Here is a 13283-nt window from a genome sequence, read left to right on the forward strand (position 1 = left end):
AAACCAATATTGTTTCATCCAAAGCATTGTGGACAGCAGGTTGAGTGAATTGATTCTGCCCCTCTACTCCACTCTGGTGGGACCCCCTCTGGACTGCTGTGTCCAGCTGGGGTCCTCAGCACAGGAAGGATGTGGACCTGTTGGAGCAGATCCAGAGAAGAACCCTGAAGATAATTAGAGAGCTGGAGCACCCCTTGTGAAAACAGAAACACAGAAACATACTGAGAGTGTTTGGGCTGTTCAGCCTGGGGAAGAGACCTTGTTGTGGCCTTTCAGTACTTAAAGAGGGGTTAGAAGAATGATGGGGACCAACTTTTTAGTAGGGCCTTTTGTAATAGGATGGGGTAATGGTTTAAATTAAAAGAGGTGAATTCAGACTAGATATACAGAAGAAATTTTTCTCAATGAGGGTGGTGAAATACAGGGAACAGGTTGCCCAAGAGGTGGCAGATGCCCCATCCCTGGAAATACTCAAGGTCAGCATGGAGGGGCTCTAAGCAACTTGATATAATGGAAGATGTTTCTGCTCATGATGACCTTCAAAGGTCCCTTTCAACCCAAACTGTTTGTGTGTCTGTGATTCCATAATTCTATTATATGTACATTTCATGTGTGTGATTGTTTCAGGAATGCTAAGAGTTGAAAGAGTGGAGCACATTATGAAAGTCTTCATACCATGTTGTCTGTTTAAAGCGTCAGGGACCAACCTGTTCCCTGCACATTTTTTTGAGCCTTGCTAGGATAAACATAGAGACTATATAGGATGTAGGAACTGGCAGGTTAATTATTCAGAAAATTGCCAGGAAGAACAGGTTTTTAATTTTTTTTTTCATTCACAGAACTAAGATTGGATAATGCTTTGTAAGATCTATGTCAGCCAAGCACAAACTATTAGACTTAACAGAGGAAAGCTGGGTGAGATATTTGAACTGTGGTTCAATTAATGATATCCTTACTGCATTCATCCAGGATGTTGGCCTTTTCTGGGCATGGAAAAGAAAGCTAATTGTGCAGGCACTATCTTGTAAATCCTTACCCACTGGTTCAGAAAAGAGGTAAGGAACTTCAGAATGCATAATGTCCCTGGTGGAAATAAAAATGCCCCTGTTGCTGAAAACCAAAATGTAAGTTTCATGTATCTGCAAGAGCAGTTTCATCCCAAGTTAGTGCTTGATTCTTCATTTCTAGGAAAAAAATCAGGTTTTTTCATTATACTGGAAGTGCCTAATGGCATCTTAAGAAATAACATTGTTCCAGAAAGCTCTGAACACATTTACTGCAAAGCAGGAGTAGTGTGTTCCAAGTTATCTTGTTCCATGCTGTGTAGGAGGAAGGCACTTCTGTTTGGAGCAAGAGTCCCTGCATATTGTCAATTAGGAGCAACTCCTGTTTAGACAGACCCCCAAGAAAACTATTCTGGCATGCATGTTTGCAAATACAGCCTTTATTTGTTGTAAGCATTAGTACAGGCCACAGATATAAATTTGTAAATATTAAAGGCTTGCATATGCCTGTTAACCTTCACAGGCAATTTCTCAAATGCTCTGGACCTCGCTCACAGTGTTTTCCTCAGGCAGGGCAAACTGTGGCCTCACATGCAAAATCTGGCAGGTAACCTTGAATAATGTATGGAATTATATATGGGTCAGGTAGTGGTACACACAAAATTGTTTTCTGGTGTTAAGCTATTAAGTTGCAGAAAGTGGATCAGTATTTCAAAGGCTTGTTGAATCAACATGTCCCCCTGCCACCCCTTGTTATTTGCCTATCTTCTCCCCCTTCTCCTTCCAACCTCATCAGTATTTGTCAGTCAGCTAATTCTCCTGAGCAGCACTTGAGAAAAACTTCTTCTAGTGAGAAAAATGTGTTTGATGTCAAGTTAGGTCTTTTCCAATCATCATGCAGACTAGCTGACATAAAGTGATTAACATTACTTAAAGGGAAAACATCAAGGACTTTGGGTGAGAAGCCTGCTTCTCAATGCCGAGGGATAAAAAATTTACAGCTTCACTTGAGCATTGGTTCCAGTGTATAATTGTATTCACTGGTACATTTTATTCCTTTTTATTCGATTTGATTTGGCTTCTGATAAATACTTCTGAGCACAGACACATTTTTTTAATTCCTGCCTGAACTTTTGATTGGCACACCGCAATATATACTCAATAACTTTACGTGAGGCTTCTATATTTGTAGTTTGCACTAGGTGCAGTGTGAATATATTGAGCTACTTCTCCTCCATAGAGTTTGATTTTTAAATGATTTGTAGAGGTGAGGGAGCCTTCATAAAGAGAACAGCATTTACCACCAAAGTGAAAAACAGAATTCCTTTTGTGTTTGTTATTTCACATAAATAAACCTGGACATAATTCAGTGTGGACATAATTGGTATAGATTGTAGAAGAAATTCCCACATTCATGTGGAAATTCAGGTTTGTTAAGGGTTATATGATCATGTTTTCTTTGACTTAATGATTTTGTATCCTCTTAGCAAATATGGATCCACTTTAGCAAGTGAGTGGAAATAATTCAGATCATGAAATATCTATGAATTTTATAATTATAGACAAAAAGGTATATAGAGAGATCCTTTCTCTGAGTGGGGATAAAGATTGTAGTGGGAACCTGAGTCTTTTGACATGATAGAGGAAATGAAATATTTGTAAGTCCACCAACTGCAGGAAAGCCTGCAGTTGGAATTTAAGACATAAATGCTCATTTCTGGAGCTCTTGACTACTGCCTTGTTTGTGAAATGTCAGACCAGTCCTGGTATACTCCTATGCAACAGGTGGACAAAGAATTTCATAGAAGAGGTTTTCCCTCTTGTATCAGATGAACTCCATCCATTTAGACTTACACCACTGACTGAAAGCTGGATTGAGCTGTCTACCTTTGTATTATACACTCTTTTTCTAGTTTTGTTCCTGCAGGTTATTGTGTGACTTAAGACCAGAGGAACATTAACAGAATCTGGAATGTATTTTAATTGTAAAGTTCAATCAAGCACACTGGTAATTGCATGTTCTGTAATTAAAACTGTGAATGCTTTTCTTTCGAAGCATAGTGACAGCTGTTAGAGCACATCTGGAAAATATGCTTTAAGCAAAAGTATTTTAGCTCAGAGAATATCACAATCTGTGAGATATTTACCAGCATTTCTTTCCAGAATACTAATCTGATTTATCAGTATTTTTAATGTAAAAGTCCTGCTTTATTTTTATGATGTTTGCAAATCTGGATTTGAATTCACATCCCAGATTGCCAATTCCAGTATACTTCAAGGCTAAATGCTGCAGAACAGAGAATTGCTTTGCTACTATTTTTAGGTAGAAGCCTAGATAAGTCTTGTCTGATGCCCTAATAATATTTCCTTCATTGATTTCAGCCAAATATTTTCCCTCTTTATGATTTTAAAGAGAAATTATTGTTTCATACTGGAATTTCATTGAGAGGAAAATTTCTCATACTCCTGCTTTGTGCTTCTTGAGGCTCACATTAACTCCCTTCTGGGCAATTACCCACGTACCACCTACAATTATTACAGCATTACTCAGGACTCTTTGCAGTCAGTGGGAGTGTCTACAAAGTAGGACCCTGGACACTTGGAAATGAACAGCAGTGTTTCTGTTTGTGATAGGAGCCCAAGCATTGTCATTTCTGTGCTTTCCTCAGAACTGTGGTGTTGACATTACAGAACCAGATTTTCTGATATGATTCATTAAAATGGAACAAGAAAGCATAAAACTCCTCTGTCTGCTAATTTATTGTTAATGTTGCTTATTTTGTTTATTTGGAAAAAAAAAGACTAAACATAAAGATGCAGAACCTCAGAATCTCAAGGTATTACTCTAATCAGGATTTTGCATTCTCACTCAGGCATCTCAACCAACTTGCTTTCAGGATGATGAAGATTTTGCAAACAGAGTATTTGTCAACAGATCCCTAAGCAAGAAATCAGTTTCCTTTATTTGGAGTAGGAGGCAACTTTTTAATGGTAGATTACATTGTGTTGGAACAGCTTCGCACCTGAATTTTAAATCATAAATATGATTCTTATTGTGCAGTTGGAAGCAAAATGCAGTTATCCAACCAAGGGAGAAGCTACAGCTGCAAAAACTAATGAGATTAGAAAAAGAAACCTACAGCAGCAATACTATAAAATAATATGGAACACATTAGTGGTAATGCGGGAAAATTAATTCCAAATTATTGACAGTTTAATTGACCTACGGGAAGTATTTTAATGGACTTAGTACGCTGTGCTGTTGTTCAGTTTTTTAAACTTTTCCACTGAGCAGGAAAAAAGCTTTTCCAATTATGGGGTTTAAAGTTGTAAGAAATGGTTGCTGTGGGTTTGCTGGTTGTGAGATGCCAAAACTGAGTGTGACTTTTCTGCCCATCACATGCAAAGCCCATGCTATGAGCAGGGCCTGGGTGTCCCTGCTCTGCTCTCGTCCCAGTCTTGCTGTTACAGAGGCTCTTTGCAAATGATACTTACAAGGTGACTTGACCCCCAGGCTCCGACTGCATGAAGAAAAGGTCATTAAGGATCGGCGACACCACCTCAAAACATACCCGAACTGCTTCGTTGCCAAAGAGCTGATTGACTGGCTGATCGACCACAAAGAGGCCTCCGACAGGGAGACAGCCATTAAACTGGTGCAGAAATTACTGGATCACAGCATTATCCACCATGGTAAGTGCAGTATCACCTGCTAAAAAGTTCTAAGCTAAATTTATTGACTGCTGTGAGACAAAGGGAAATCCCTCTCCTGCTCTTCAGCCAAGTACAGGACAGGTAGGATCTTTTCCCTGCCAGAAATGGAGGCTCTCTCTGGAGCTGTGCTGCTATGCAAGGTCACCTGTGCCCTGAAGGAGATAGGAGCCTGAAGAGGTGGGGAGTGCAGTCCCCCATGGTACAGGGGGAGCTTACTGGAGACTGATGCTGCTGCCCTGTCTCCAGAGCAGCCCCAGCTGGATCGTGTCCCTCCTCTCCCTGCTGCCCTCATTTCCCTGCTCCTGAGAGTGCAGTTCTCCAGCTGAAAAACCCATCTGAAAAATCAGCCAGCAAAAAAAAAGATCATTTTTCTCACGTGGATTAGTTCCCTGGCCCTGGCCCTCACAGCAGCTGCACAAACATTAGTGCTGGTACAGCTGCAAGAAAGTTAGTGGTCTGGCTGTACCCTGATTAATTTTCTCCTAAACTTGTTGTCTATTTGAGATCTGTTCCTTTCAGCTTCTTGAATAACAATTCATGCTGATGAAAAGACTTCCAATTCACTGGTAGCTTTTAGTTGCCTTTTTGAGGCACAAAGAGGCTGGGAAGCACATGAGCAAAGAAGATCCAAGGCCTCAATTTCAGGCCTATAGTATTACCCATTTCAAAACAGCAAATGTACCATTTGTTTCTTCTTTAAGAGAAAACTGAGTGACTACGAACAGATGAATGTTGACTTTATGCAGAGGTCACTGTATGCGCAGCAATGCTGCTGCTGTCTGCAGTACATTAACAACACCTTAATTAAAGTCAGAAATGCACACATTGAATGAGTGCCACTTCTTCAGCTTCTGCTTGGCTATTAAATGAAAATTCTGGGTTGTTATGGAAACTGGGACTCACGGTAGATAGTTAAAGAATAAAGTAATTATAGGGTATTCAAATCTGTCTACTTAATACTCTATTGAGAAAATGTCAGTGAAGAGTTGCGTGGATGCCTGAGTGACTTAATTTAATTGAGCAATAGATGTTGTATTGCTGAATGCTAGTTGAAAGCTGTAACAACCTTCAAGCATTTTCTACCCTAGAATCCAGTTGCAAACTGTAGAAGAAATTTTATAGGTATGTGTGTATATATTAGGAATGGAACAGGTGTTTCTTGAAAATGTTCATATATTGCACTCTAACAAAATACTTTGTGAAGTGAGATTGGGAAGGTAAATTCAGAGGGTCTATTGGGTTCGGCGGGATGCTTGGAACATTCTTTCAAGTCCCATCTCAAGTGAATGGGACACTGGTTTCTGCTTCTGTGGTGCACAAGGTCCCCCATATATGTGGGTTGACAACTGTGTTAGGAGCAGCTTGCTTGGGACAGCTTTCCCATCAGTGTATGCCCTTGACGGGGCTTTATTCCACATAAACAAGAGTCCATGCTCAGCTGCTGTTTTACAAACCTAATTTGGCATTTCTCAGTGTGCCCATGTTGTACCTACCATTTGCTAGCTGGCATGGCAGAGCAATTGAGACAGTTTTAAGAAGACAGAAGGCTTTGGTTTTAACGGTTTCTTTTGGAAGTCTCAGGTTTCCTACAGCACTGCTAACTGATACGAATAACTTCAAGAAGTTTGGCAAACCTTAAATTATTGGGCATTCTACTCTGGTGGCCTTTTAAACAAACAAGCTAACAGAGTGTTTTCATCTAAAGGTTTTCTGGGTATGTAGTGGATGGATGCTTTTTGCTCTTTATGTTTGCAATAATACTCACAAAACTGATGGACACTTCTCCCCTGAACAATAAATTTGGCAATAAATTTGGTTACCTCCCTGAAAGTTTTTTCCAGCCTTTCATTAGATCAGAGTAAAGCTGTGTGCTTAGAAATACAGGGGGTTAGACTCTACACGTGCTTGCTTTGAAGCTCAGCAGTGGTACCTGCTAAATGGGTCCTCAGCTACTTAACATGTATGTGAAGATGTTATTTTGTTTAATTATTTTATGTTTCAGTCTGTGATGAGCATAAAGAATTCAAGGATGTCAAACTGTTCTACCGCTTCAGAAAAGATGACGGGACGTTTCCACTGGACAATGAGGTGAAGGTGTTCATGAGAGGACAAAGACTGTATGAAAAGTATGTTGCATTCAGTATTCATAACATGTTGATAATAGTGCCATGTGAGTCAAATGATACTTGTTAAACTATTTTGGAATCATCAGAGGCTTTCAATTCATGCAGGAATGGGTCTGGGCAATTACTTCCAGTAATTTCTGGGAGTCCTTTCCTTTTCTATTTATCTTTTGCTTTCCTACCATATTCACTTGAAACATTTTGTTTCAAATCTGATGCCCCAGATTGTAAATACATCCTATATGAGAATTCAATGTGAATTGAAGCCCTTGAAATCTGTTCTGTAAAAATAATTACAGAATTATTTGTCAAAATAATTCAAATAATTACATATTGTTTTTTGATATGTAAAAGCATAGTTATAATTCCTATAACATTAGTACACCAAAATGCATTCAACAAGCAGCTACATGTCTGTGGAGACTCCATATCTACAGCTTCACAGGGGGTATGATTTTAAATTATAGCTGAGATGAGTCTTCAGTGCTCCAGTCTGCAAAGTTTCAATGTCAGAAAAGTTATGTTAAAAGTAATTTCAAAGAAACCACCAACCCAACCAAAAGCATCTAATTATGATTTTAAACAGACTATTATGCTGAGATACCGAATATCCCACTGGATTACTTCCATCAATATAACCGTACTTCCTAATATAAAACTAAGGACATTTTTATTCAGAATGTAGAGATTTTGATGTGATACTTTTAAGAAGAGAGAAGAAAATGCATATTGGCATATGCTACAAATTAATGCAAGAGTTGTGATGTGTTATTTACCAAAAAGCTTGAAGTATTGCTCTAGACTGAGTACCACCCACTCTCCTGCTTGCTTGGAGCAGAAGTGTGCAGCAGCCAGGAGAGATGCTGTGTTTTCTTGATGAAGAAAAGTTGTTTCCTTCTGAGAAGAAAGCACTCAGAAAACTGCTTAGTTTAAGAGCTAATAATAAATACTGTTTTCAAGGTTAGCCAGCTCTGAAGATCAGTTTGGTGCAACAGCGGTGAACCCAAAATATAAACAAATACTTGTAAATGCCACTCCTTTTGTTACACCCATCATACAAAATTCCCCAAGACACGGTGGCTGTGACTATTTCAACTAAAAATATAATGAATTGTATAAAACATAAGAAAATGCATCACTGGAGAAAATGGTCCATTCTATGCACTGGGACAGGTGAAATGAATCAGCCACCTTTAAAGTCTTCTGTGCCTTACTAAGCACAGCATTTGCTCTTTAGATTCAGTAAACATGCAGTGTCTACAAGCCTGACCCATACTCTGAAAAACAGATTAGAGCATCAACAGTGCTTTTTAAAATCAACATTTCTAATTCAATTATTCATAAGAAAAGTAGTTTTTGTTGGCAAGGTTGATGTCAGTCTTCTGCTTGAAAGGAGCCATAGTAGAAAGAACTCTGTTCTGCCAGTGTCTGCTTCCATAACCATTTCTCTGAATGGAGAACTCTACCCAAACCAATGTCTGTGATCCAGTTTGTCTAACATTGTGCTAGCAGAAAAAGGTTCCTAACGGTAGAGAGTGTTCCCATCTTGGCAAAGGAGTTAATGCCAAAAGCAGCACCTGTATCTAAATATAACTGCATCCTTGTGAGGTATTTGCTCCTAGGCAACATATCTGAAGGGTTCAGAAACTTTTAAAACCAGCCCTGAGTGCTAAATATAGTATAAATTAAAAATACCTGTCATTTCAAAACCAGTATGCGACAATCAAAGCTAGTCAAAATTCACCATGGATAATCAGACGTATTTTATATTCATGGAAGATAAGAAGGCATACTTGGGCTATCTGGGCTTCACTTTGTTTATTTCAGAAAATCCCCTGTGCAGAGATTTCAGATTTTGTTAGTTCCCTTGGCCATGCACCTGTATTAGCAACACCTTCACAATTTCATTGGATACACTTTAAACTCAAAACCTAATGCTGAAAGTCAGGAAGAATTCTGCAATGAAATGTGTGATTGTGTAATATATCTGTTGCATCAGTTTGCTGATAGTCCTGAGAAAGAAAATATTAATTCAGTGCTATTAAAATAATTAATAAATGGAATCAACCAGAGAAAAGTATTCATGCACAAACATGAAGTCATTTACCAGCATATTCAGCTTGTTTATCAAAATGCCTATGGGCCTGATTGCAAAAGAGATGCAGCTGTGCCAAAGGAATCTATCCAAATCCAACACATTTTGAAAATCTGTGTCTAATATTGTAGAGTTTGCTGAACTTCACTAGGCTTTGCTAATTAAAGATAGACATTATAATTATTTCCTGTTCTTTCCCACTCTGCATTAGGGCTGGAGTACCCTAGGTTCAGAAGCCAGCATAGTTTGTGCTTGCCAAAATTGCAGACATTACCCAACACCAGTCCATGCAGATTTGTACCCAGTGGATAAAATGAACAAAATGCTTTAGGTTGTTGCGTGGGAAGAGGCATGGATGTCTTAGATGGTTCTTTACATTCTTAGATGTCATGGACGGTTCTTTACATTCAGACAGCTGGTTTGGGTAAATGCCTTGTTCTCTGTCCTGGGACATGGGAACATTAGGACTGTCCCTCTGCTGAGGAGCTCCCTTTCCCATCTCCCTTCTGCATGACCACAAAGCTTCTCATAACCTGAACTCTCCCTTTTTGTGCATTACCCCCTTCACCTGCTGTGGGCACCTTCAGTGGCTGTACCTGTGGGATTTGAAGATATAAAATCAGTCTCTGATTGTATTCTCCCTTTATTTGCACTGAAAATCATTAATCACTTCAGGTTCCCTGTACATCGTTGCAAGCTTTGGTAACACTTTGTGTGAACATGCTTTGAGGTTCAGATTTATAACTAGAGATGAAAACTACTGGATTTCCTACAGTCTTATCTGAAATTGTTGAATAGTTTATACAATCTAAGGTTGGTATCAGCTTTCAAGCTCTACAGGACTGACCAGATAGATTGACTGGGATAAACATGCTTCCTGTTCAACAAAACTCTCCCTACAAATCTTATATAAATCCAGCACAGACCTTTCACAGCTTCAAAAAAAAGTTGTGCAGGCATCCTATTTTTATGATGTTTGCAATTCTCAGTAGAGTTTGGTCAGGCACACAAGATTGTTTTTTCTGGTGCAGTCATGTATAGGAGCTATAAGTCATTTCATGATGCTGACATCAACTGAGATTTTTGAACCAGATTTCACAGTGAAAGAAGTGCAGATTTATGGTTTTCATTTCAGGAAATCTTTCAGATATTTTTGAGACTGCGTTCTTGGAATCACTTTCAGTTTAACTCATCAGTGGTTGAGTTGCGTTTATCCTCTGGTGCAGTTATTTTGATAAAAACAGGGCTAAAGATTTCTTTTGAAAAGGAGTTTGAATTTCAGTGTTTGACTAAATACATTCCTTTAATACAGGACAACACCAGTTTTAGCAAATAATACATTTCAACATGAATAGCCTCATGTTTTTTGGTGCAAGGAGAAAATGGAAGAGTAAGAGGAAGTTTCCAGTTCTGCTTAATGAAAGGCCAGGTTTTTGACTGATGTAAATTGGTACAGTTTTATTGACAGCCATGGAGTTACAGTGATTTACTTCAGTGAGTGATGTAAGTCCATGAATTGCTGTGTCTGGGCTTCTTAAACTGGCAATTTGTCGTGTGTGTTCACAAGTCCAAATCCTTTGCAGTGCTATTCTGGGCTTATGCAGAAGGGTGTGAAATGTCAAACTGAGTGTTTTTCCACTTGGTATTTTTCCAGATTTCTTTTGTGTCTCTGTAAAAATCTAACCATTAGCTCTGCCTTTTCAAGGACCTTTCTATCTGTGATTTCAATGAGGCGGTCAACTAATTATAGACTCACCAAAGAACAATTAACGTAATCCTAAGGATTTTTTATTTGGTGCCTGCAGAGCCTGGGTAACCATGCAGCAGATGGTTACGACACAAGCTTTGGGTTTGCATTTTTTTTCTAGGAGGGAAAAGCCTCGTGAAGGAGACACATTTAAAGATAGTCCCTTGGACCATAATAGGTCTGTGTGGTGAGTGTGTGACAAAATGCTGTGGGACAAGATGCTTGTAAATTAAAATATTAAAAAAGAATAAAGTCTGCGAGAGTTCTGGAGTCAATATGTAGTCTTCAGCTAATTTTGACTTTCTCAGCTCTTACTCAGCTCCGAGGTGCTGGCAATGACACACCATCTAAATAAGTGGTTCACAGTGCTACCACTGACACACAGCTGTGGTTGGGCAACCTTTGCCTGGTTTGATGATTTGCTACCTGGTCAGATCCAGTAGGTTCAGGCCTCAGGTTAGTCCTCATTAAAGTCAAGAGAAGAGTCTTTTAGGTGAAATAACAGAAGTTGAACCCCGTGAAACCTCTTCACTGTAATTTCAAATGAAATGTCTCTCTGTGTTTCTATGGCACAGATTTTTCTGATGCTTCCCAAAGAAGGTAAAGTTATATTCTATAATCTCTGGACATGCTGTCAGTTTAAGAAGCAGATGGCTCATGTATGGATTTACTTGAATTTCAATTCCTTTATCAGAAGGGCAAAGATTAAGCACTTCCAGAATATGCCTGTTGTAGTTCAGATGTTCCCTTATTTCAAAATAGTTGGTGAAGGGAGGGGATCTGTCAGTCTTACATGGAAAAAATAATCTTTCCATTCTTGAACTTCCATTCTTACCACTAGTCCTATTATTAGCCTATAATAAATAAAATAGTTATGAAGAAAAGGATACTATGGTGCTCAGTCTCCCCTCAAAAAATGGAATTCTGTATTAAAAAGAAATGATTCTCATTTCTTCTTTAAAACTGCCTTCTCTTTCAGACTTTCAAACTGGCTTTTGCATTAACAAAATATTGAGGCTTTTTTTTTTTTTTAAGGACTGTCATTTGCATAGGTGTCTTGAATAGAGAAGAATTTTATTAGTATCCTTCAGCTACTCTCATGCCAGTTGCTGGGAGATTCAGGGATATCTCATGATGTTCCTGTGTCTGGTGTTACACAGAGCCAGATGAGGCACAGAGAACTATGAGCCTTAGATGTTAAAGTGTGTTCAGGTTCATGTGCAACTCGCTGACTGCAGCTGCATCACCAAATGTTGGGTGCACAATATGTATCTGCCCCCAAACCACAGAACTACCTTTTTCCTCCTCTTGAATTTTTCTGCAGCTGTTTTAGAGCTTATGGAGAGAATTTTCAAAGTAATCTAAATTACTTCAGGGCATAGTCCTACTAACTGTAAATATTCATTAGGAAGCTTTGAACACATTAGTCACATTCTGCTGCTTTTAGGCTAATTTTTTTTCAAAGCTGATTATACAGTAACTTTTAGAGAATGTTAAACAATAAATAGGGGAAATGTGAAACCTAAAAATCTAATTTTCTTTTAGGTGAAAAAACAGGAAAGCATTAACTTCCCACAGGGATAAAAAGCCTAAAATTCTTGACTAAGCAGTTTTAATTCATTTCCTAAGTGGACTGATAGCTTGAGGAAAGATTTAGTAAGTCACTGAAAGCTTCATATACGTTTGCTTGATATAAATGGGATTTGCCAGAATAGATCTGGAACTGCACTGCTTTTCTGAAGAACCATTTTCCCTACCAATTTTCCCCCAATCACACCAGGCTGATGAGTTCTGAAAATACCCTTCTGCAAGCCAGGGAAGAGGAAGGAGTCAAGTACGAGCGGACCTTTGTAGCATCGGAGTTCATTGACTGGCTGATCCAGGAAGGAGAGGCCACGACACGGAGCGAAGCGGAGCAGCTCGGCCGCAGGCTCTTGGAGCACGGGATTATACAGCACGGTGAGAAATCTACTGCCAAGTAGTAAAAGCTACGCTTACTCTAGCACTTTCTTCAGCTCAGATCATGTGGAGGGGACCTTGTCTTCCTGATCACAGGTTCTAAATTATTTCAGACAGGAGTCTAAGTAACTTTATTTAGTAAAAGGTTGTCTTTTTCAAAAACACATTGTATTAGTTCTGAAAATACTTACTCAAATGCAGAATATGGCTGGAATTTGAAACTGTATAATAACAACTCAAGGATGTGGATGAAAATCAATACTCCTATACTTGTAGTAATTAACTTGTAGAACTTGCTATCTGCAATGTGTGTAATTGAGGTAAATAGATTTGTAAGGATCAAATAGGGATTAGAGCCATAAATAAGAATTCTGTATGCAGGATAAAAATTTCAGGGTCTGTGTATCTCCCTACTTGAAGGCAGAACAGACTATATGATGCCAGAAAAGCAGCTTTCCCTCTTGGCCATGTAGCAGAGTTGTTCTAGCATGTTTGGGCAAGAAAGAGGATGTCACTTTTGGTTGAAGTGTTATAGTATTTGTCCTGATGGTGCATCTTCTTCGAGGCAAGAATCAAATAGTTCTTCATGATCCAGTATAATGTGTCTGGCAGATATACCTTCACCAAGAAGTTCCTTCTGT

The 13283-nt window shown here is 38.9% G+C and overlaps 1 protein-coding gene across 3 annotated transcripts in view; it reads left to right on the forward strand.

The window, feature by feature from the left end:
• DEPTOR (DEP domain containing MTOR interacting protein) overlaps positions 1 to 13283 on the forward strand; it is an 83023-nt gene that overhangs the window by 22692 nt on the left and 47048 nt on the right. For 2 of the 3 annotated variants that reach the window (XM_058831319.1, XM_058831320.1), the window contains 4 exons: positions 4519 to 4697; positions 6721 to 6844; positions 10805 to 10861; positions 12464 to 12642. In XM_058831319.1, coding sequence (XP_058687302.1) covers positions 4519 to 4697; positions 6721 to 6844; positions 10805 to 10861; positions 12464 to 12642 — 539 coding nt within the window. The remainder of the gene's footprint in view (positions 1 to 4518; positions 4698 to 6720; positions 6845 to 10804; positions 10862 to 12463; positions 12643 to 13283) is intronic. The other variant, XM_058831321.1, reaches the window with a different exon arrangement.

This window comes from Poecile atricapillus, chromosome 2 (assembly GCF_030490865.1).
Source record: "Poecile atricapillus isolate bPoeAtr1 chromosome 2, bPoeAtr1.hap1, whole genome shotgun sequence".
Lineage (NCBI taxonomy): Eukaryota > Metazoa > Chordata > Aves > Passeriformes > Paridae > Poecile > Poecile atricapillus.